Consider the following 25119-nt stretch of genomic DNA (forward strand, 5'->3'; position numbering starts at 1 on the left):
ATGGATTTTGTATTTGGGCCAAAAGAAAGTAGTGCAGGTTTGTCCTATCTGGAGCGGAGTTGTGGCCAATGCCAGAATGCGACACCTGCACCCCTTTCTTTTAACCCAAAGGCAAAGTCCCTGGTGAACTTTCTACCCCACCAGGGGACACTTTTGGTGCAACCTCCCCGACTGGGACAAACCTATCTCTCCCGAGGGGGTGAGAACGACAGTATTGCCCCTTCTGGGGAGGGGGTGTAGCTCAATGCCAGGGTAGGCCACACCCTCATTTAGATTGTTTTGGCACCATTTAGAATTCCATGGTGTGTAGTGAGCTGGCTGCCCCTCCTCGGGAAAATTGAAGGCAAGCCCATGTCATTGAAAGAAAGCATTGACAAAGCCAATAAATAGGTCTGGATTGGCAAAGCTAATAAAAAGCAAGACCTATTGCCTTTGTCAGGGCCTATCTTTCTTTTACTGTTGACATGATTATGTTGGAATATATGCACACAGGAGAGAAGTAAAGGGAATAACACATGTGAAAATGCCTTTGTGCATAATCTGTCTGTTTCAGCAGCAATATCTTTGCATGTTGCACTATAAATAATGCAAGTTTGCTTGAACAAGATATTTGTCCCCAGGAACCCAATTTAATTTACATTGATTTCTACCAGGATGAGTGTTTTATCATTTATTGAGCGCAAGAAGAGTATTTTGACAAGAAATGCTATACTAAGCAATAGAAAAAAATACAAAAGGGCATTTATAGTTTTGATGGTTAATGTGTAGGCAATGGTGGGTTTGATAAAGGCATGCAATGATTGTGTCTGTCATATACTTGCAAAACATTTAAGATGTATCCATTTTTGCGTGGGCAAAGACTAAATGAAGGCTAAGGGTTGAGAGTGTTGGGATTTGAGTTTAGTTGCAGCTTCTCTCTCGATTAAAATGATGAATATTAAGGGCAGTTTTAAAGAAGTGGACCTAAGTTATTGAGCATGAATAAACTTGTCCTGGCTTTGTTAGTGGGTATCCTGATAATATGGTTGACTAGCCTCCATTGTGTCAATGTTCTCCCAATAGCTATGGTCTTGTCATGGGGTCCTCCTTCAAACCAAGGGAAAGGAGGATGGGATTTCAGTATTATGGTAGTCTTTTTAAGCTACATACTCCTACTTCAGTATTATGGTAGTCTTTTTAGGCTGCATATCCCTACTCGCCTTTTATCATAAAACTATTTTTTATGCTTCCTAGCCATTTTGGCCCTCCGTCACACTGTTTCATGATCTAGACAGCTCATGGGATGTGTACATCAGGTAATATGCAAAACTCTGTCCTACAAAAGCATAGAATAAAAAATAACTGGTGATATCATCTGTATACATGTGACATTAGGTTCTCACCTGCAACTTAAAACAAATTCACACATTTTTCTGTGACATGCACTCGTATTTGGTTCCACTGTCAAAAAAAAAATGGAGCTCCAGTGATTACTGAGCTAGTTAGTGTATGGAGCACCGCTGATTTATTCATTTAATGAAAAGTTTCTACTTAAAGAGTTCCACAGCCCCAAATATATTGTGTTGGAGCAACATATTTAAAATTCTGTTGGCTGGAGTTGTTCCTACTGTTGACTTGGGCTCTAACTCATCATTTGACTAGTTTCACAGCATTTATAAAGGATTTGCCGTAACAATAATTTTTATTGGAGGAACCGAAAATTGCTATTAATCAAAGTAGAATGAATTTTGTTAGAGTATGTACGGATTGGCACCATTTTTGAAAGATGAAAAGAGTGTTCTATTTGATAAACAAGAGAGGTACACTGTTCACATTTCCAATCCAGATTTATGCCTTAGTGCCTTAACAAACCCAAAAAGCTTCATTGTCATACCACCGGGCTACAAGATTATTAAGGTTGACGTCCACTCAAAATGGGCAGAGAGGATACTATTTTCTATGATCATAAATACCAGTGTACTATGCTAGATACCATTTATATCAGCATCAATGAATTTCTTTGTGTTTGTACTCCTCGCCCCTTCTGGGTGGCTCTTTGATATACAGAACCGCCCTTTCCCCCAATCTAAAAAAAAAAAAATATATTTTGTTCCACCCTAGCAGATGTATTAACCTCCTATACCACCACCAAGTACGGCAAGTTCCTTCAACCTCCATTATGAAGACATGTAGGATAGGTGGCGCCATATGTACGATCATAGTAAATTGTGAGTCGCAATTTGCGCTCTATTGTGAGTCGTAAATTGCAAGTCGCAATTTACTATGTACTACAGTGTCAGAGACACTGATTGCGATTCCCAATGGGTCGCATAATGTGAGGCACTCTCATTTTGCGACCCCATTGGGAATGGCTGGCCCTTCCAGGGATGGTGGCTTGCTGGGCTCAGCAGACCACCATGTCTGGGACAGCTTTTAAATAAAGCAGGTTTTAAAAAAAAAATGCAGCCCGTTTTCCTTAAAGGAAAACGGAATGCATTTAAAAGAATTAAAATGAAATGTTTTCGTCTCATTTTTTAAGGGCAGGCAGTGGTCCCTGGGACTGCTGCCTGCCCTTAAAAATATTTTCGCATGCATTTGCAAAGGGGAAGGAGTCCCCTGGGGACCCCTTCCCATTTGCGATTGCATTACCACCTACTTGAAGTATGTGGTAATTTGCGAGTGTTTTGCGGTTGCAAAACATTCATACATGCCTCATGAGTCGCTATTAGGAAGGGAACGCCCCTTCCTAATAGCAAGTTGCAAAACCTATTTTGTGAGTCGCTAGTTGATTAGCGACTCGCAAAATAGGTTTTTCTACATGGGCCCAAGGTTTTTAGCGTGCACAAATGGGTTTAAAACCGGTTTGCACATGCTAAAAACCGTCGTACATCTCGCCCTTCAACCATTACTGATTTGGGACGACCCTGAGACATTGAGCTACTTTAAAAAAAATATCAGCCCCCATTTATTACTCAAGACATAGTCTTGATCAGATTTCTTTCCAAATCTAATGCTGTCACAGTAGAATTTCCCCAACACCTACCATGTCAGTTCACTAACTGCTTAATTTGGATTGGATTGGATTGGATGTCGATTTGTAAAGCGCGAATTGTTGCCCGAGGGCGTCCAAGCGCTGAAAACACCAAAACCGACCAGAGAGAAAAAAAAACAAAAAACACAACAGAGGGAGGGGAAATTAAACTGGATGAAATAGGAAGGTTTTTAGTTGTTTGCGGAAAGTCGTGTGATTAGAGTTGGATCTTAAGTGCAATGGGAGGGAGTTCCAGGCCCTCGCCGCGTTATAGGCGAAAGACCTACCTCCAGATCTGGATCTCCTTACTCTCGGAGTGACTGCCAAGAAGGACTGGATGGATCTTAGGTTCTTATTGGGCCTATAGTGAAGGATTAGGTCCTGTGTGATCATGGGGCCAGAGTTCCAGAAGGACTGGTGGGATATGCACATGGCTTTGAACAAAACCCTTTGGCGTACTGGTAACCAGTGAAGAGAGACCAACCCAGACCTTACTGACTGTCTGCGAGGGATGTCAAGTAGCAGACGTGCGGCGCAGTTCTGCACAATCTGTAGCCTCCTCAATGTGGATTCCAGGGCTCCAAGGTAAAGGACATTATTAAAATCGAGACGAGATTGAATCAGGCCTTGTACCGCTGCTTGCTTGGCTTCCATGGGAAGGAGGGGGAGAATTTTCCTAAGCATCTTCATGATGCCGAAGCAGGTAGCCGAGAGTTTGGTGGCTTGTACGCCAAAGGAGAGAGAGTTGTCCATCCGTATTCCCAGACTTTTTATGCTGTTTTTGGGAATAGGTATGGGGCCCATACTGGGTGGCCAAAGGGTGGGCGGGAGGCTGGGGACCGAGTTGCCGAGAACCATGAGCTCGGTCTTATCTCCATTTAATTTTAAAGATGATTGGGACATCCAGGATTTTACCTCCTCTAGGCACTCTCTGAGGCCGCTCTGTACAGGGAGATTGGTCTCCTGTGTCAGGGAGACCACCAGCTGCGTGTCGTCCGCGTAGGAGATGATCTTAATCCCAAACGGACGGACGACATCAGCTAGTGGTCTCATGTACAGGTTAAAAAGTGCCGGGCTCAGAGAGGAACCTTGGGGGACGCCGCAATTCAGGGAGATGCTGGTGGAGACTGAATCACCATCAAACACTTGGAAAGATCTATCTTCCAGGAAGGACCGGAACCAGGTCCACGCTTTGCCCTTAATCCCGACCTGGGCCATACGGTCCAGCAGGGTGACATGGCTGACCGTATCGAAGGCCGCACTAAGATCAAGGAGGATCACTGCCACTGATCCTCCCTGATCTAAGATTTTCCTGGCCTCCTCGGTGACCATGAGGAGGGCGGTCTCGGTCCCATGTTTAGGTCTAAATCCGGTTTGGGTGGGATCCAGGAGCAGATGGGTTTCTAAAAAGTTGGTAAGCTGGAGGTTTATGTATTTCTCCAGGACCTTGCTCGCCCAGGGGAGCAGGGATATTGGGCGGTAGTTGCTCATATCTGTGGGGTCCAGGCTGGGCTTTTTCAGCAGGGCCTTCACCATGGCCTGCTTCCAGACTGTGGGAACTATGCCCGTGAAGATGGAGGTGTTTAGGACGTCCCTTAGTATAGGTAGAGTGGTTTGTGCAGCGGCCATAATTATCTCTGGGGGGGCAGGGTCATTAGGAGAACCGGATTTGACTTTGCGTGCTAGAGACTCCAGCAAGACAAGTTCCAGTGGGGGAAAATGGGACAGCGTGGGTGATTGGGGATTGAGAACGGGTTCAACGGGGTGTGAAAGTGTAATGAACGGAGGTGGGTTGATCGGGGGGAAAACCGAGTAGATTGAACTAATTTTCTGATGGAAAAATTCGGCAACTTTGTTGCAGTGAGAAGTGGGTTTGTCCACTGGTAGGCTGGGCGGGGGTTTGGTTAGTTGTTTAATGATTTTGAAAATTTCCTTCGGTTTGGATTTTGCAAGGACAATTTTTTCCGAGAAGTAGGAGGCCTGGGCTTCCTTTATCTGGCTTTTGTAGTTGCTGATAGCTTCTCGGTAGAGAGTTTTATGTACCGATGAATAATCGGTTCGCCAGCGTCTTTCGAGTTTCCTACAGCATCGTTTTTGGTTTCTCAGATTCTCCGTGTACCACGGGGCAGTTTTGTGAAGGCGTTTAAGAGTGATTACCTTTTTCGGAAGGGCAATGTCAAGAGATTGGGAAATCCAATTGACGTAGGCCTGATAAGCTGGCTCAGGGTTATCCGTGACCAAGGGTTGGGTCTCTGTGAGTGCATTGGTCGTCCAATTATCAATCATAAGATGGGTCCAGGCTCTCTTGAGTCTTGTAGTGGGGATAGGTTCGGGGGGTTTGAGAATGGTCCAATTGATGGGGATCAGAAAATGGTCCGTCCAGGGAAGGGGTATGGGAGGACAAGTTAGGAGGTTGGGGCAGTTGTTAAAAACTGGGTCGAGCAGATGGCCTTTTTCGTGTGTGGGCAGGGTGACTCGTTGTGAGAGCAGCAAGGCTGCTAGGTCGCCTGTTAGAGTCGAGGCGGTAAGGTCAGAGGGCGAGTCAAAGTGAAAATTAAAATCACCCAGCAGGATAAAGTTGGATGAAGTGTTAATACGCTCGGATACATAAGTCGGTAGGCTAACGTGGAACTGCCTCGGGGGCCCTGGAGGTCGGTAGATCAAAGTGCCTGAAAGGCACTGATTGGGGGAAAGTTCAATTTTGAAGGTGAGGCTTTCACAGTCTAGAATGGTTTCGGTGACCACTCTGCAGTTGAACTGCTCTTTATGTATTATAGCTAGGCCTCCTCCCCTCCCTTTTAACCGGTCCTGGCGCAGGATTTGAAAGCCTGCGGGGAGCGCGGCTATTATGGCTGGATCGGCTGCCGGGGAGAGCCAGGTTTCTGTCAAAAACAGAATGTCGGGGGAGAGTTCTTCTATTAACAGCATTATTTCAGCTGTGTGTTTAGGTAGGGAGCGGCAGTTCAGCAAGAACATCCGAAAGTGGTGGAGCAGTTTGGGAGTGGTGGTAGGCTTAAGGAGCTTGTGACACTCTGGACAGAGTTGGGGTAGAATATCTGCAGAGTATTTGTGACAACTATAATTGACCGTGGAGGCCCTCAGGCTGTGAAGGAGGTCCGCACTGTAACATAAGCGGTCGGTTGTTCGGAGGGCAGGGGAACTGGCCCTTGGCCCGGACTCGGCGCGGACGAGCGCAGACGAGCTTGCCTTATGCGCGCCTTCGGTAGTTCGATAGTTCTAAGTCAGAGCCATTAAGGTCCCTTCTAAACTTCTTAGTACCCAATTCAATTTCTGGAATCTCATTAATAATAACAATTTGTAAATCGTGTGTGTATGTTCTCTCTGGGGAGGCTCCTATCCTCCCGCGGGGCTGTCCGATCCAGGTCGCCCCGCAGGGATTTAGGTACCTGGGTGTCTTCATTACTCTGGACCCGGAGGCTCGGTATGATCGGAACTTGCTTCCCCCCCTCCAGCGTCTGAAAGAGGATGTCGCGCGCTGGCGGCGTTTGCCGCTTTCGCCGCTCGGCCGGGCGGCATTGTTTAAAATGATGTCGTTGCCGCGTTTCCTATACGCGTTACAGAACACGATGGACCTTGTCCCAGCGCGCTACTTCCGGGAAGTGGAGAGTTTGCAGCGCCGCCTGTTCTGGGACGGGAGGCCACGTATTGCCCTGGCTAAGCTGACGCTCCCCTGGTATGATGGGGGGATTGCCCTCCCGGATATTAAACGGTATTATTGGGCCTCCCAGCTAGCCGCAATTAATCAGGGCCTATATGGGCCAGCCTTAAACCCTGCGTTTGAAATGGATAGGATGCTACTTCCAGGTGGTGACTATAATCGAGCGCTCTACTCTAGCGCGCCCGACGCTCGCCTGACGGGCCCCACGCGTGTCATGGTGCAAGTGTGGCACGCGGCTAATACTGCAATGGGGTGGAAGGACCGTTTGACCCGGGCGTCACCACTATACGCGTCTGAGCGGTTGGGCTCCTTGTGGACCTCGAAGGGCTTTGAGAAGTGGGATTTAATAGGCATCAGCAGAGTGGGGGATCTCTGGACGAGGGGAGGATTTAAAACGTTCGAGATGCTGCAGACGGAATTTCAGTTTCAGGGCAGCGAGTACTTTCGGTACTTGCAGGTCCGGCATGCGCTGGGCTCCGTCTTTCCGGACGTTGCCTCCATCCCGGAGTGCTCCCCCCTGGAGGATAGAGTGCTGGACGGACACGTCCCTGACAGCACGATCTCACTGATCTATAAAAAACTAATCAACGATCGCTCAGACTTGCTGACTGCCCTTCGTGAGGCTTGGGTAGCCGATGGGCTGGAGCTGGACGACGAGGACTGGATCTCCGCGGTGGCCTCCCCGAAAGAGGTGGCCATACCGGCTCGCCTTCGTTTCGTCCAGCTCAAGATACTCCACAGGGTCTATATGACGGGGCCAAAGCTCCTGCGTATGGGCTATGCTGAGGACGGTTTGTGTAAGCGTGGGTGTGGTGCGCTGGGGACCTTTCTGCATATCCTTTGGGAGTGCCCGCAAGTGGAGGGGTTCTGGCGAGGTGTGCATGAGGTGCTGCGAGTGGTCACGCATGTGGCGCTGTTGCCCGAAGCGAGGAGATGCCTGTTGAATGTGTGGGAGCCTACCGATTACTCGGTGCCGCAGACGTGGTGGGTGACTCTGGGATATATGGTTGCCAAGCGTGATATTGCCCAGCTGTGGGGATCCCAGAGCCCCCCGACAGCCTCGGCCTGGAAGGAGCATATGGACTGGTGCATGTTTCGGGAAAAGGTGGTGTATGTGGCGAGAGGTAAGCCTGCGACATGGGTGAAAGTGTGGGGCCCCTGGAACGCCTACCGCGGGGGAATCTGTGCTCCACCCCTACTGCCTGATCCATCGCCGGCCCCGTCCCCTTAGCCAACTCATCCCCCCGGTACCTGGGCATCGGGTGTCCCCAATCCTAGTTCTGATCTCTCCCCCCCCTCTTGAGATTCCTATGGATGGCTAGATTCCCCCCTCTAGGGGAGCACGTGTTGCTATTTCGATTGAGGATTGCCTTGTGGGTTTGTTTGTGTTTGCTGTGCTTTAAATTTAAAATGGAACCGTATGATGGGGGCTGCATAATGTGACACGCAACGATGTTATCTCCTGTAAATGCTCGGCAGCGGCACCATGTGTTTCACAAATGTATACCGTATGCTCCTTTTATTGCTAGCGGCCGGCCGGAAGGTTGTAGGCCCATACTTGTACAATTTTTTGAGTCCTGTAATAAACGGTTTAAAAAAAAAAAATAATAATAATAATAACAACAATTTGACTAATGCTTTCCACTTAACCACCATATCGACCAGCAGATAATATCACATGGGCTGCTCAATTTATTGCTGCAATTATTGAAGCCCGAGACACTCTAAACTCTAACTCCTATGAACACTTGTAAATCAAGCAGGAGATCTACCGCTGCTAAATGGAGTACTACAGACTTAAGTGAAAAGAAAAGACTGCAAGTGACTTGAACTTACTTGGCATTGCTCTAAGCTAGAGTCTGACAAAACAGATTAAAGAATAGCCTTTCATGTCTATCAAAAGAATATTTGTGTGTCATGCCAGAGCTTATCTCATGGCACATGATGAGTGAAGCAAATATTTCTCCTGTCAAATCTTCGAAATAGTAAAATAATGTACCCGTATCACTGTCTGCTCCCAAGTTATTCCTGCATCACAGGCACAGTGTAGCAGTCTATCCTCTCTTTCGTGTTTAAATCAGAAACTGATTAAACCTCTTAACTCTCTCCCACCTCTATAGGTCTCCAAGTCCCAATTCAATTTTCTCCCTGGCTAAGTATCAGCAGTTTTGTACATCAGAGGTCGAAACTGCAATGTGTGCGGTAAGCTCAGGATCCCCTGATGGCCTCTGTCCCCGCACATATAATGTCTGCTACAACCTTCTGCTGATCCCTCCATTCTTTCCTACTACCGGCCAATATCACTTCCTCCATTTCAGGTTAAAGTCCTGGAAAACATATTAATGCCCAGTTGACCTCCTGAATATAGTGTAACAATCTGTTAGATCCCCTCAGTCTGGCTTTATGGATTGCCTCAGCATCGAATCTGCATTGTTGAGAGCCACTAATGATATCAGGTGCTGCTTGAATGAGTGTAGACTTGCTGCCCTGATTCAGCTAGATCTCTTTCCAGCGTTCGTCATTGCCACACATCATACTTATCCAAAGCATGCTTATCTGACTAATAGAACTCAATCCATCCATCTTGCCTCTTCAAATCATACCCTTTTTCAATAAATCAGGGAGTCCCCCAATGGTCTTCCCTTTGCCCGACCCGCTTCAATGTTTTTCAATACATGAAACCACTGGCCGCCATTATAAGAACATGTGGTTTTTAAATTGTCTTATGCTAATGGCACTCAGCTTATTATCTTTATCCCAGATCCCATTGAAGAGAGTAGACACAGGTTTCTAGATTGCATGCATAGTATTGTTTTCTGGACTTAATGAAGATAAGACAGAGGTCATTCTTTTTGGTAAGGCAAACACCATTTGAGCCCTGAATTGGTGGTCTAACGAGCTTGTCTCCTCTCCTTCACTCACTAACACATTTAGGAATCTTGTAATTATCATTGACCATTCCCTTCCATGAAAGAGCAAGGTATGGCAGTGTGCTGTATCTGCCATGGGATCCTGCTTGTGTTGTAAAAAAATCCTACAGTGAATTCCTTTGCACTGTCCTAAAACTGTCATCCAAGCACTAATAACTGGTCCGGTTGGATTATGGTAATGTCTTTACATGGGCAATGCCGATACTCTACGGAAAAAAACATTCACAACGCCACAGCCCATCCGTGGCTTATCTTGCCCACAAGCTCTCTATTGTCCCGTCCCATAAGTCTCTACACGGGTTAAATGTGCGTACGTGGTCTGCATTGAAACTCCTACGCCAGTCCCACAGGGCTATCCATGCTGCTGCCCCTTGTTACATTCGTAAAAGAATAAATTTTCATAGACCTGTTGGAATCCTCAAATCCTTCACTTTGGCTCTGGCTCATACCCTGTGTCTGTCTTTCCAGATCAGGTGGCCATTCATTTCCATAGCTTGTAGTGCCCCCCACCCACCCACCCCCCACGTTCCTCTGGATATACATTGCACAACTATCTTCTTTGAGCTCAGGAAACTGCTCAAAAGTTGTATTTTTTGTTCCCGTTTCCTTCCTGTTATAGACATTGAGCTGTCAGTGTCTGCATTTCCTTTTGGGAGTCTCTAGTGGCTGGATACCCCCTTGGGTGAGTTTAGTGCTATATAAACCCTTCTAACTTAACATGAAATATTAGAACAGGGACTTCTATATTGTTTCTTGCTGTTATATTTATCAGCCAACCTTATTAGAACGTTTGTAATCAAACTTGACCAATGCTAATGATTGATTTTGATTTACTGTAATACTGAAATCACAACACAGTTGCATTTGTTATGCACTAAATTAACTTGTGAATATTTTTTAAAGTGAAACGTGTATAAATAGTTTATAGTTAATGTATGTTTGTCATTTATTTTTCTAAAGGGACATGATGCTAACCAAAAAGCTGCAAAGCTCTCCGCCTGGAAGCTTCATTTTTGGAGAGCTTCTAGGAATAAATGCAAAACAAAATTATTAAAAACATGAGTTTTGTGCCTACTCTCCATTTTTTACCTTTAAATAGCAAACATATGTTTACCATGCAGTACTACATTTATGGTATCTACAGGCTTTATAAAAGAATTATATTGTATTGCCAGTGATTTTGATATTCTGAACCCTGAATAATACACTGATAAAATTCAAATTAAAAACATGAAAACAAAGCTAAATTCAACTTTTTCTTTCCCCAGTTCCAGATTCTGAACTTTTAACGGTTCCAGATGGATGGAAAGAACCAACCTTTACCAAGGAAGATAATCCAAAGGGACTCCTAGAAGAAAGCAGCTTTGCAACACTATTTCCAAAATACAGAGAAGCCTATTTGAAGGAATGTTGGCCATTAGTGCAGAAAGCCCTGGATGAACATGTATGACTGTTTCCTGGATATACAGTATGAGTTTAACACATGTTTCTCAAATCTTTCAGATTGTGTTAGCGTGTTACATTGGTCTTGTAAATCGTAGATGTATATTTGTTCATAATATTTCTCCCCATATTGTTTGTTTTAGGTTCACTGTCTGCAATGATGGGCCATTGTGATAATTGGTTACTGTGTTCAGAAAGTGAAGATCGAACTTTTCTAATCTAAAAACAGGACACATTTAAGAAGTTGACTTAGATAGGCAAATATAATTTTGACTCCAAGAAGTAGAGTTGGAGTATAAATGAAATACTTCCCCCAAAAGGAGAAGTACAATGGTAAAATAAGGGTTCTTTGTTATTTTTCCCTTTTTACACATGTTCTAATATTGTCTTATACCTTGCTCAGAAATGAAAACCACATCTGTTCTTAAATTTTCATTGAAGCCCCGGTGTATAGAAGTGTTGGATCCAAATCTAGTTATTGACAGTGTCCTAGTTGTATGCTTCTTTGCAGTTCCAGGGGTACAGCTTTTTACAGTGAAATATAATTTCTTCTCCAGTCTTAGACCAACTTTTTGGATCCACTTCTAAAATGGTGGCCAAAATAACTGGTGGTGATAGCGTAGAGTGTAATGCATTAAATGAAAGATATGCATAATTACTACACAGCCTGTGGAATTAGCGTTATTGAAAAGAGAATAAGAAGGATCAAAACAGAGGTCTGAATCTCACTATATCCCTTTTCCATGCTAACCATTACAAAAAGTAAATTCTGTAAATCCCGGTTTCTAAACTGTTACATGCCCTCTTTGCCTTTAACTCTCAGTGTATCTTTCTGTCTCTTATTTTCCCTCTCCCTTTCTCTTTTCCCCTCTTTCATTTCCTGTAGTGTATGTAATTCTTTGTTTTGGCTGTGGATTTTGCCAGAGTCTGATGGATCTACTTGAGCCTTCATTAAAAGTTTCTTATGAAGGCGTAATCTCCCAAAAGGCCCTTATTCAAATACTTCGCAGGAGTTTAGTTGTCTTTAGTGGTTTACTAATGAAATTCTGAATTCCCATAAGCTGCAGTTAGTTCACCTTCAGAACATGCAACTCCCACTGCGCTGGGATTCTTAGTCTCCCACTGCGCTATAGATCACTCAAGTTCAAGTCTTCTTTAGCATTGACATAATGCAAAGAAACCACATGGCATATTGCCAGCAAATTGGTATTTTTGTCCTTCGTGGTGTGGGTAACTTGCTATTTCTCATATGTGTTGAAAATTACCATTTGTGATGAATCTATCTAGTCTGATAACCGCAAATATCAGATCGCTTCTCCCTTTGGGGCAGGGAATTACATGTAGACTGTCTGTTTGAAAAAACTTCACATCAGTTAAGTATATATTTTAGAAAAGGGCAATTCCATATTCCATATCCCATATCTATGGCTGAGTTTTATCTTTGAATAACCACATATACTGCAGCTTTGTTGCTCAGTGGTACAGCCAAATGTAAGGCCAACTGGCCCATTCGGTACAAAAGAGCTTGGAACCAGATATTCTTGAATTGCTTTTGGCTCAGGTGAAAGATGGTGTAAAAGATTGTACCTCATGTAACAATGTCTTTGGTGCATCTTGGACGGCTTGGAGGATAGTAGTCTCAGCAGGGCCATTATTTTATTTAGATTTATTGTGCCAATAATAGTAAATTGTTCATTCTCCAGCGTATAGGAAGCTGGCTCTTTATATAGTGGACCAAAATGAGGTACACTGTGTAAAGAGTCCAGTCAACCTTTATTGATTTACAGAGGCAAAAAGAACACTAAATGCTCTCTTTTGTGGCAGTGTGGGTGAGCAGTTTAGGCTTATCAGAGGGTAGTGATAAGCATTTGTTTTATTCACAGAGGCAATAAATGAGACTCACACTCCAGAATAAACCCGAAACCAATTTAGTAAAATAACTTGTGTTTTAATATAATTTTTGATACCAAGAACTTCATTGTCAAGTAAGTACTTTTTAAAATATTGAATTTCACTGGTCAGTAAACAGTTAACTTGAATACGTCTTTACGCAGCAATGCTTCCCTATGGGACAAAAGGCATAGGTTGCGTACAGTTTTTTGTGGTCCATTTCTTGGGGTATCCTTCTGGACTTGGGGCTGAAGGAGGCCAAGGTCCAAAGTACCACCAGCAGTTACTTGTCACCTGCCCTGGGGCGTCTGGGTGTAGAGGTGCTGGTCGGTTTGGTAGCTTTGCACGCTACGCTGGTGGAAAGCAGGGGGGGCACCGAGAAATAGGCTGCAGAGGGGAACTCCCAATGGGGGGCTTGGGTCACAAGGGTCCTGTGAGTAAAGGGGCACAGCCGGTTCGTTGGTACCTAGGCTGGCACGCTTGGGTGCAGAGTGGAAAGGTCAGCTGGGCTCTGTGCGTCTTGGGGCCTTGCAGTTGTTGGTCTCGCCAGTTGCGGGTGCAAAAATCAGGACTGCTGGGCCACTCTGGAAGTGGGTCTCTGTGCTGCTGACGTCTCTCGACGGCTGCTCTGTCTAGGTAGCTGTTAAAGTCCCGACTGGATTTAAACAGGCGTTGGCTGCCGCAAGGGGTCTGGTACCCCGGATATTGCTCCTGTGCGGCTCCAGTTGATCGTGGTTGTAGGAAGCTGGCTCTGTATGCTATACCAAAATAAGATATAGTGTGCACAGAGTCCAGTGGAACCCCAAAGGTAGAGGTAAAAGTAGATCGCACCTTACTCTCTATTTGTGGTAGTGTGGGCGAGCAGTAAGGCTTTATCGGAGGGTAGTGTTAAGCCTTTGTTGTACACACTCGGGCAGCAAATGATGTCACACACTCAGACTGAACTCAGACCAATTTGTTTGTATAAAAAATTATATTTAGGTATATTTATTTTCTAGGACCAAGCAAGCCTGGTGCTGGTAAGTGTAAATGGTACTTTTCAAGGCAGGTTGAACAATTCAAGCAAGCTGAATGAAAATGTCTTTGTTACAGTTTGTAAATCTTTTCAATACAGTGGAAAGTACTGTCCGATTACTTTTGACTCCTTTACAGATTGCGTTATGGATTCTTTTTTATACTCAGTGTGATATGCCTAGATATCACACTGGGACATTTCCTAGAGAAAAGGTAAGTAAAGCAGTTTTTAGTTACTTGCAGTTTTTCAAGTTCTCATACAAAACCTACTCCACACTTAACAATTTTCAAGGACAAATAGTCAATGTATTCCGATGGAGAAAATGTAGTTATCGGTTAACCGGTAGGTACTTGGTTGTGGGAGTTGGTATTCAGGGGTAAGAACCAGGGTTCCCCCCCAGGGTCAAGGATGCACTCTCAAAGCACCCTCAGCAGCACTAGGGCGGCCGGGTGCAGAGGCCCAATGTTATTCAATGGGGTATAGGGGGGCCTCAGGTTGGTGGCTGCACACGAGCAGACCACGAGAATGTGGGAGCAAGGCTCCTGGTGTTAGGCTCAGGGCAAAGGGGGATCCGAGTTAGTACCCAAAGAACACCCGCAGGGGCGGCTGGGTGCAGGGTGCTGGTTTGGCGTCAATGGTGTTTTCAATGGGGATTCTCAGGTTGCAACAAAGACTGCAGGCTCAGGGACGAAGATCTTCTGGAGGTGACCACCGGTTGGCGAGGTAAGTTGGAATGCCCGGGGATGAGGGGACACCGTCGGTTGGGCCATCCAAGGCCGTGAGACTTTGGGTGCAAGGGGTGTCTTTAGGTGCCGGGATTTCTTACCAGCTCCTGTCACGGTTGTGTGGGTCCTCTAGAAAGAGACTGAAGGTGTCATTTGGAGTGTTGAGGCAGGTCAGAGATCACCAGATCTCAGGTCAGGTTTTCCAGAGAGACGACCTCGTGGTGTTGGGCCACTCGAACTCGGGCCGTGGGCATCGGGTGCAGACTCCCAATTTTGGCTGGGGCCAGAGCCTGTTGGTTGGTTGCAGCGAAAAGTGGGGGCAACCATGCAAAAATAGGGCACTTTCTTACACTGGTGTCCTCTCGCTCGGTGAGGGGACAGATTTTACCTTCAGGAGCCCACGTACCTCTTCCTAGGGGGCTGCTGCATCAGGCTGGTTGGGAACTGCAACACGGTAAACCGGACTCTGCTTCTTCAGTGCCGGCGGACTGCAGAAGAGTAGCTCCTCTACTCCAAGGGACAATGCTGGCAATTTGCGATGGGTTGGCAACCTAGCGTGGTTCTTGGTAGCTGCTCAGCTGCAGGAAAAGTCACTCTGTCACAGTTGCTGAGATTGGTGCAGGCAGGGTTTGATGCCAAAAGTCCTCAGTAGTCTTCAGTTTTCGTTGACTCACAGCTCTTCTTTTGTCCTCTTTTTCTGGATCCGTTGAGTCTGAGGCCCTGACATCAAGAGGGCCTCCTCAATACTTAATTTAGTGGCGCTAAGTGGAGTGACCGGTAGTAGCAAATGAGCTACTTACCATGAAGGTGTCTACACCCTCTATATGATAATTTTTTGTGGGAGGTGGACATAAAATTGACTCAGTGAGCCTAATTCTGCCAAACCAAGATGGTGGAATTCTAAGTTTTGTATTTACATCAGGTAGCCCACCTTAGGAGTGGAGCTAGCCTGATGGTGGGAACACGCCTCCTGACTAGCTAATTTTCCCACCTGTACTGGTGCCAAATGGGCCAGAGGCAGGGGATAGCATTTCCCCTATCCGGGGAAGCCTTGGGACGCATATCAAAGGCGTAAGAGGCCTTTGAAGCTGCCTGCCTTGATATGCTGACTACTTAGCCATCCTGCTTGAAGGAGACAACACCACCTCCGGCCCCAGAAAGCGTGGGCTCTCACCTGCAGGGGTCATAAACCTGTCTGTGGTAGCAGGCTGGTCTATGCCAGTCAGGCAGTACACTGTAGGTTTTCAGGGGGCACCTCTAAAGTGCCCTCTGGGTGCATGGATTAATAAATCCATCACTTGAATCAGTGTGTGTTTGTTAATCCAAGATGATTGATTCTAAATATCTCTAGTTTCAGTGAAACCATCATGCTGCTGGGGAATTCGTTATTACCAGTGTCCAGCACAAGTATTTAAAATGGCTTTCCTGTTCACTTGTAATATCTAAGAATCGACTTAGACAGCACAGGGGCATATCTACTCATGTAGATCTGCCCACATATGTATAGTGCACCCTGCCGTAGGGCTGTAAGGCCGACTTACCTATACTGCAAGCAGTGTCTGCACGCATGGCACACATTGGGTGTTGCATGTTGTGTCTTCACTTTTCTCTGCACCATGGCATGCACCTTCGCAATGGCAGTTTGTATGATGGTCCTGATGGGTCCCTTAAGGTGGCACAATGCATGCTGAAGCCCTTGGGGACCCTCTTTAATTTTCATGCAGTAGGTACCGGGGGTATCATTTACTAGGGTTCCAATTGCTTAACATCTGCTGCCTCCAACAGGTCCTCTGTCTAAAATGTAAGATTTTATTAAAGACTAGGAGGCAGATATCATATGGAAGACCGATACTGAGCACAGAAGTACATAGTCCTCCCACTAGCATCCAATGTCATATTTTCCAAAACTGAACTTTAACTAATATTTCAGGTCTTCAGGGGTGAGTGAGCTCAACCTGCTTATGAAAGTTATTTTTTTTCTATATGAGCTCACCCACATACTCTTTTTATTACTATATTTGATAGTGAAAATTATGCTGGGGGGCGTCCTGGCCTTCGTTCCTTACTCCCCTCCCCTCTCTAGAACCACGTTTGATAAATCGTAGTTTGATCTGAACTTAAGCTGCAACATTCTTTTTTTTTTTTTTTTAATATTTTTTATTCGAAACCGTTAGCACACCATAAAATACAACAAGGGCCTACAACCACCAGGGCCGGCCGCTATAGAGCCCGAGGGCTCGCAATGTAACGCCACACAATCCATTGAACCATAGGCAAGGCGCCCGGCAGTTCGCAAGCACATATAACAGGCCGTGGCCATAGGCCAGGAGCAATTGAAAACAACAGTTTCATTTTTTATTAAATATAAAACACACTCAAGGCAATGAGAGTCCGAAGTAGCAGCGTGCTCTTCCCGGGACGGGGAATAACATATAACGTCCAAAGCAGTTCCTGTCCGGAAGCCGTAGAGGGGCGGCAATGGGAAAACAAAGCATGGAGCACACCTCAAGCCCTCCCGCGGAACGCGCGGCTAGGGGGTCAGAGCAATATCGACTTCTAATGGCAGAGGCGGGGTGCAGATACGTCCCCGATATAAATTCCACGGACCCCATACCCTAGTCCATTTCCCTGGCTTACCTCTCGCCACATACGCCGTCTTTTCCCTAAACATACACCAGTCCATATTCTCCTTCCATACGTCAATCGTGGGCGGCCTCGGGGAGCCCCATAGCTGTGCAATGTTACGCTTAGCCACCATGTACCCCAAGGTCACCCACTGCGTCTGTGCCGCATTACAATCATTCGGTTCCCAGACATTCAACAAACACCTCCTAGCCTCTGGCAACAGGGCCACGTGCGTGACCCCCTCCATTACGGTGTGGATACCGTTCCAGAATCGCACAACCTCCGAACATTCCCACAAGATATGAAGGAACGTGCCCGGCAGGCCACACCCACGCTTACACAATCCATCCATCGAATAACCCATACGCAGCAAACCGGGCCCTGTGACATACACTCTATGGAGGATCTTCAGCTGTACAAACCGCAGGCGGGCCGGGATCGCCACCTCTTTCGGGGAGGCCACCGCCGATACCCAGTCCTCATCATCCAATTCCAAGCCGTCGCCCGTCCACGCCTCCCTCAAACGGAGCAGCAAGTCCGCACGATCGTTAATGAGTTTCTTATAAATCAGGGAAATAGTGCTGTCGGGTATGTAGCCATCCAACACTCTATCCTCCAATGGGGAATACTCGGGGATAGCAGTAGCATCCGGAAAAACCTAACAAAGCGCATGGTAGACTTGAGCATACCGGAAGTACTCTCTATCGTTTAATTTATATTCAATTTTAAGCATTTCGAAAGTTTTGAAAGATCCCTTCGCCCACAGATCACCCACCTTACATATACCAATCATATCCCATTTCTCAAAGCCTTTCGATCTCCACAAACAGCCCAACCGCCCAGAAGCATACAACGGCGTCGCCCGAGTCAAGCGATCTCTCCACCCCATCGCAGCATTCGCCGCGTGCCACACACGCCCGCCACCCGCGTGGGTCCCGTCAACCGCGTGTCCTGGGTCACCGAGTACAGCGCCCTATTATAGTCCCCACCCGGAAGCAGGAGTTTATCCATCTCGAAGGCCGGGTTTAAGGCAGGACCATATATCCCGTGGTTCACCGCTGCCAACTGAGACGCCCAATAGTATCGTTTAATATCGGGGAGGGCGACCCCCCCCCCCCCCATCATACCAAGGGAGCGTCAACTTGGCGAGAGCAATCCGCGGCCGCCCGCCCCAAAACAGTTGGCGCTGAAGACCCTCCACCTCCCGGAAATAACGGGCCGGCACGACATCAAGAGTATTTTGCAAGGCATACAAGAAACGAGGCAGCGACCTCATTTTAAACAATGCCGCCCGTCCGAGCGGCGAGAGCGGAAGTCGTCGCCATCTCGCTACGTCGGCCTTCAATCGTTGGAGGGGAGGTAGAAGGTTTCGCTCATAGCGAACCGCGGGGTCCAGTGAGATAAAGATTCCCAAATATTTGAACCCCAGGGTAACCATCTGAACTGGGCAATCCCGCGGCAGAAGGGGGGCATCCCCCGAGAGGACGTAGACGCACGACTTGGCCCAGTTGATGACCAGGCCGGAGTTGCGGCCAAAAAAATTCAGCACATCCACCAAGACAATTAGCGACCGCCGGGGAGACGTGAGATACAGAAGGATATCATCCGCGTAAAGGGAGACACGGTCTTCGAATTCCGGCGTCCATCTAATGCCTCGCAACGACGGCTCCCAACGCAACCAGGCGGCGAGAGGCTCCAAAGAAAGTGCAAAGAGAAGGGGTGATAGCGGACACCCCTGCCGCGTACCCCTCCCCAGTGCGAAGGGAGCCGACACCCTACCATTCACCACCACCCGAGCCAGTGGGTCAGCGTATAGTAATTTTACCCAACCAATAAACTCCGGGCCGAACCCAAATTTCGCCAACACGGCCCAAATATATGGCCACTCCAAAGTGTCGAATGCCATAGTAGCATCCAAAGATGCCAAGATGGCCGGCTCACGTATGAAGTCCACTCTAGCAAGCACACCGTGCAACCGCCTCAGATTTAGAGCGGTATTCCGATGGGGTATAAAACCAGACTGATCCTGATGAATCAAGTCGCCCACGACCCGAACCAGTCGGTTAGCCAACACTTTAGCCAGAATTTTGGGTTCTGCGTTCAACAGCGAAATGGGCCTATAGGAGGCGCAGCGATCTCGCGGTTTCCCCTCTTTGTGTATCACCACTATGCTGGCGAGGCGTTGGTCAGGGGGAGGAAGGCCGCCGCACGTGCCGCCACAAACATGTCTCGAAGATGTGGTGCTATCTTATCGGGACGCAACTTGTAGAGTTCGATGGGAAGACCATTAGGACCCACCGCTTTACCCGAAGCAATCGAACGAATGGCCAAAGCGATCTCATCTGACGACAACTTCGCCTCCATCAACACCGCGCCTGCCTCCGATAGGGTTGGCAATGCAATGTCTCTAAGCAAGCTATGGGAATCCTCCTCCGATCGCACCGAGACCGGAGAATATACTCCGCGGAAATGAGCCGCGAAGCAGTCAACGATCTCAACCGGGTCAGTCACACGCACTCCATCACTCCTCTCCACAACGGGCACCACCCTGCTAGCTCTCTCCTTCCTATCCAACCAAGCAATCAGTTTTCCGGCCTTATCCCCCACATCATACAGCCGCCCTTGCTGCTCTCTACTCATCTCTTTAGCCGCTTCCGTGACTAACGCTTTGTAATCTGACTGTTTGAGGCTGAGAACATGCAATTTCTCCTCAGTAACCCCACTCTCCAAGTCCTCCTCCATTACAGCTATTTCCGCTTCCAGGCGGACCACCTCCGCTCTCTCGCACTTCTTAGTATGGGAGATAAGGGACAAGGCCTGCCTCCTGACCACCACTTTATAAGCCTCCCATAGGGAGACGGCCGACGACACCGACCCCACATTATCAGTAAAGTAGTGATCAGTGGACTTGACCAACTCCGCGCTGATCTTAGGGTTACGAAGATACCAGGTGCTAATGGGTGCCACTCTCCCCTCTGCCCCAGAGACATCCCTCAGCTGCAACCATATAGGGGAATGGTCAGAGATACCTCAGGCTAAATGACGCACCTCCCCAATCATTCCAGCTTGGGTCGCCGGCATAAGCATATAGTCAAGTCTCGAGAGACTCCCATGGGCCCCCGAGTGAAAGGTGTATTGCGCCTGTCCCGGATGCATCAATCTCCAGCAATCTACAAGTCCCAAAGTGTCCAAAAAGCCACCCAACCAGGCCTGAGCCCTAGGGAGATCCCTGGGAGGGTGACGGTCCTCCGACCCGGAGACAACGGCATTAAAATCACCACCCAACACCAGAACCCCCCCAGGGAGTCCCAGGACCAAACGCCCCAAATCAGCAAACGTAGCCGTCTGTAACCCCGGAGGTACATACACAGCCACGAGCGACACAGTCCTGCCCTCCCATCTCCCCACCAGCGCCACATATCGCCCCCTATCATCGTGAAGCACCTCGTCCACTTCCAATGGGAGAGAGGCCCTAACCAGAATGCCCACTCCCCTAGAGCCAGAAGTGAAACCAGAGTGAGCGGCAAGGCGATAGCCCCTCCTATTTAGGGCCTGGAAGGAGTTCCCAATCAAATGTGTCTCCTGCAGGAAAACAATGTCGGGCGAGGTTCGTTTCAAGAACTGCAACACCACCCCGCGCTTGATCTTGTCCCCCAGACCGTTCACATTCCACGAAAGGATTCTCAATCCCCTACCCCCCATCCCACTCCCGCACATGATACCCACATCCCGGAGAGCACAACCCGGAGAATTCAGCAGAAAACTTCACATTGCCTTGCAAAACAAGAAAACCACCATCCCCAACAACCCCCCTCCCCCACAATCCCAGAACAACAACTCCCCCCTCCCTGCACCCCTGCTTGAGCCCAAACAGCCCCCCCAACTTGCAGTGTGCCTGTCGCCCTAACCTATACCACAAAGAGAACCCCAGAAGGAGGAAAGGACCCCAATAAGCTCCCCACAACCCCCAGGCACTTGAAGGGCATGATGTACCAAATTAAGTACAATTGAGCCAAGGTACAAAACCTCGCCAGTCTAGTCCATCGCCAGGAACCAAGTTCTAGTCCCGCTCCACCACATCCCGTTCGTTTTCTGCCGTCCGACTGTCTCGGTCCTGCCCCCGCGGCAGGGCATCCAACCAGTCTCCAACTGCCTCCGGCCGGTCAAAAAAGTGGGAACGACCCTGGAACTCAACCCGCAACCTCGCCGGGAACAACATCGCGTATTTCAACTCCATGTCCCTCAAGCGCCGTTTCACACCCAGAAATCCCAGCCGCTGTTTCTGGACCGCTTGCATGAAGTCTGGATAAAAGCTGACATTGGAGTTCTCAAACTTCAGCGGCCCTGCCACCCTCGACGCCTGAAGGATAGCATCTCGATTTCGAAAGTTGAAAAGTCGGGCAATTATAGGCCTCGGGGGGGGGGGGCACCCACTTTGGGCGCACCACCCGGAATCCTGTGGGCCCGCTCCACCGCAAAGAACTTGCTCAATCCCTTGGGCGCGAGATGATTGATCACCAGATCCTCCACAAATAGATCCGCGGCAGATTCCTCCGATCTTTCCGGCACTCCGATGATACGGACGTTATTCCGTCTAGCCCTGCTTTCAGAGTCCTCAAGTCGACGATCCGTCTGGTCACTGGCAAGCCGCAGCCGGCGGACCTCCGTCTGCAGGGCTGCCACATCCACAGTTAGGCTCGACGCCGCTTGAGACAAAGAGTCGACCCGATTGTTGGTTTTGGACAGGTCTGCCCTGACCAAATTCACATCAATAAGGACCGCGTCCAATTTATGCGCCAGGGTATCAAACCGCTGACCCACCGCAGCCTTCATCTCCTCAATGGCTCCCATAACGTCCTGCAGGGTCAATTCTGACGATGGGCCCGAAACCTCTTTAGCCCTCTCAGGCGATTTATGCAAGCCACTGGGGGATCCCTTCAGCTGCGCATACTGATCCATATTGTTGGCCTGTGCATAGGATCCCCTCCGGGTTGACTTGGGTTTCAACTTGTCACCGTCTAGTCTAGTCGCCATCGTCCGGAGGCCACCAAGGTTGGCACTCGTCGAAGCCGGGGACAGGAACCAGTTGGCCAAATCAGTCGAACACTGCAGTCGCGGGCAGGAAGTCCTTGTGTAGCCCGAGAGTCAGGCCAGACACTCCGCCGTCCGCTCTCCTCTGAAACACCGAGGTCCCTCAGCCGATCTCAAAAAGTCAGACTCGAAAACGAAAGTGAAAGTGCGGGGTACACGGCAAGTCAAGCTCAGCATGCCGCTGTTGTTCACTTCGTACCCGGGCACCCCACCAACTCGAGATCGGGACCTAGGCAACAGCAGGCCGCAATCTTCGGAGGGCGACCATTCGGGTTCCCGGCGTCCGATCTGAATTTAGAAAACGGGTGGCACCTCAGCGCGGATGCAAAAGCCCATCAAGTTTACCAGGATTTAGTCAGGATAGACGTGGGAGGTTGCGGAGGCCCTCGAGAGCCGTAAGCCTATGCGGCCATCTTGGTTGCACGCTAGGCTCCTCCCACCAGCTGCAACATTCTTGAGTCTGTGCTGGAGCCACAGACCCATTAACAATGTGAAAGCACAAGTACTGAAACTGTCGTACCAAACGCAAACCTGCCTCCCATTCTGCCCCACCCCCCAAAAATAAGGTTCCACTTGCTATCTAGTGCTAAAGAGACACGCCCCCCCAACAAGATAGGTGAAGTCTTAAACATAACCTTCTCTTCTTGAACATCAGCTGAAACAGATGACGTCTTAACTTACTCCTATCAGGGAACCAGCGCGGAGGTGAAAGAAGTGGTACATTTAATAAATTATTGATTAGCTTGCCCTCTAAGAGCCCACGATGTGCTGTCCAGACTAAGTGCCAGAGGCCAAGGAGTAAAGGGAAAACTTGCCTTACCCAAGAAACCCTAGGATTGTATTGATTGCTCCTCTGTGCTGACAAGCTCACCTCCTAGATGTGTAGGGTTGCAGCATATGCAAGCACCTTTTGTTCCAGATGAATCTGTAAACTGTACACTTGAGGGCTGGGCACAGAGCAAGTGATGTTTCTTGGGTAATGCGAATGCCACAATTACTGCTGAGCACTGTAAATCTGTCCGTCTCCTTATGCAATGTAAAATTGCTTAAGACTCCAACATATCAGTGTGATTCGTCCGGTGGCTTCTTTGGGTGCCACCTTGCATCCCTAAGGGCTATTCATTTACACTTGTCTTCTTTAAAACAAGCAAGGAAGGGTGCTTCATCGGTAATAGATGAGGTAGAGAGCTGAAGCCGTGGCCACTTCTTCAGATGCCGTTGTTGAGGGGGTGGCAGTTGCAGCCCTCAGTCCAACATTATAGACACTGCTGTGGGTGAAAGAGGCAAAGGCATCCTCCTTCCTGCTCATTCAGCTACGTAATCCTGCTCCCATTAATGATTTTGAGATCTCTAATGTTCATTATCTCTAGGTTCCATAACTAGGCTAATTTATAAACAAAGGAAAATTATCTTCCCCCCTCAACACCGCAGACCCCTATGCAACCTATCGTCTAAAGTTGACAGAACTGGTCAAAATGGAGTATAATTCCTGCTTGTACATTATGGGCTTTGTCGGTCAACTTTTTCTTAGGCGTAAGAAATTCCAAGGCTTTTGCCCGGTGATAAATCTCAGTTCACTAAACACAGTTCTTTTATCAAGTTTTCATGATGGGGGGGGCATCCATCATCCCAGAGATATTCAAGTTGCTGAAGCATGGATAGTGCCTGTAGATTTAAAAGATGCTTCTTTCTTGGTCCAGATCCAAAAGGACAACACAGATTACCCATGCTCCAGTAGGGCAGTCAAAAATAGTGTTTCCATTACTTTCCCTTCTGTGTGTTTTAAGCCCTCAGTGCTTCACAAAGCTCCTTCCAGCTGCATATGCCATCTCAGCACTCACAGATTCAGCTTATAACCTACCTTGATGGAAATAAATCAACATGGAATTGCTGGTTAACTTCAAGGTTTGATGTATAAGATTCCTCAACTTCCATGCAGTGACTGTAGGAGAGTAGGATCTGTTTCTTACAGTTACCCCCACTTTTTGCTAATGTTTCACTGTTTTTCGACTTTAGTCTGGCTGGGACCCTGTTAACCTGGACCCCAGCCTAGCTGCTTCCTCTCTAAATTGATAACCAGTACTTTAGGTACACTCCAGATTGGATTCTGGGGTATCCTCATAAGTCCCTAGTATATGGTATACTATGTACACAGGCCATAGGTACCCCAGAGACCTACCAGGGGATGCAGCATGTATTATGCCCACCCTGGGAAGCCATCCAAAATGACACCACAGGACTGCTACTGCAACCTGGGTAAGGTGGTGCATGCACCCCTTACAGAGATATAGGTTCACTATATCTCTCAATATCAATGCACATATAAACCTTTCAGTCACCCCTATGGCAGGCCTTACTAATCCTGAAGGCAGGGTCATGGGATTTATGTGAGAGGGTGCCCATGCATGAGCAGAGCCCCTTTGCAGCCTTCTGAACCTTTATTCCGGGGTTGTTTGTGATGTAGCCAAACCATATACTCTTAAGTGCATTATAACCAAACGGTAAATGCTAACTTTGGGATGGCTGCACGGAAACATGTCGTGTTTGGTGTCAAACACCTTGGAATCATACCCCCACACCAGTAACTGGTGTGGAAGTACGATCCCACCCTTCTAGAGGGAGAGACATGACAGCACTGGTATACCCGGTACCAACTAACAGAGCCCTGGCATCACAAAATCGATTCTGCCAGCCACAGACACGAGTCTGCC

The 25119-nt window shown here is 47.9% G+C and overlaps 1 protein-coding gene across 1 annotated transcript in view; it reads left to right on the forward strand.

Annotated features, from left to right (window-relative positions):
- KRR1 (KRR1 small subunit processome component) overlaps positions 1 to 25119 on the forward strand; it is a 113771-nt gene that overhangs the window by 8543 nt on the left and 80109 nt on the right. Inside the window, exon 2 of the mRNA XM_085653481.1 lies at positions 10888 to 11063. Within this exon, the coding sequence (XP_085509607.1) occupies positions 10888 to 11063 (176 nt within the window). The remainder of the gene's footprint in view (positions 1 to 10887; positions 11064 to 25119) is intronic.

The sequence above is a fragment of the Triturus cristatus genome, chromosome 4_1, assembly GCF_964204655.1.
Source record: "Triturus cristatus chromosome 4_1, aTriCri1.1, whole genome shotgun sequence".
Classification (NCBI taxonomy): domain Eukaryota; kingdom Metazoa; phylum Chordata; class Amphibia; order Caudata; family Salamandridae; genus Triturus; species Triturus cristatus.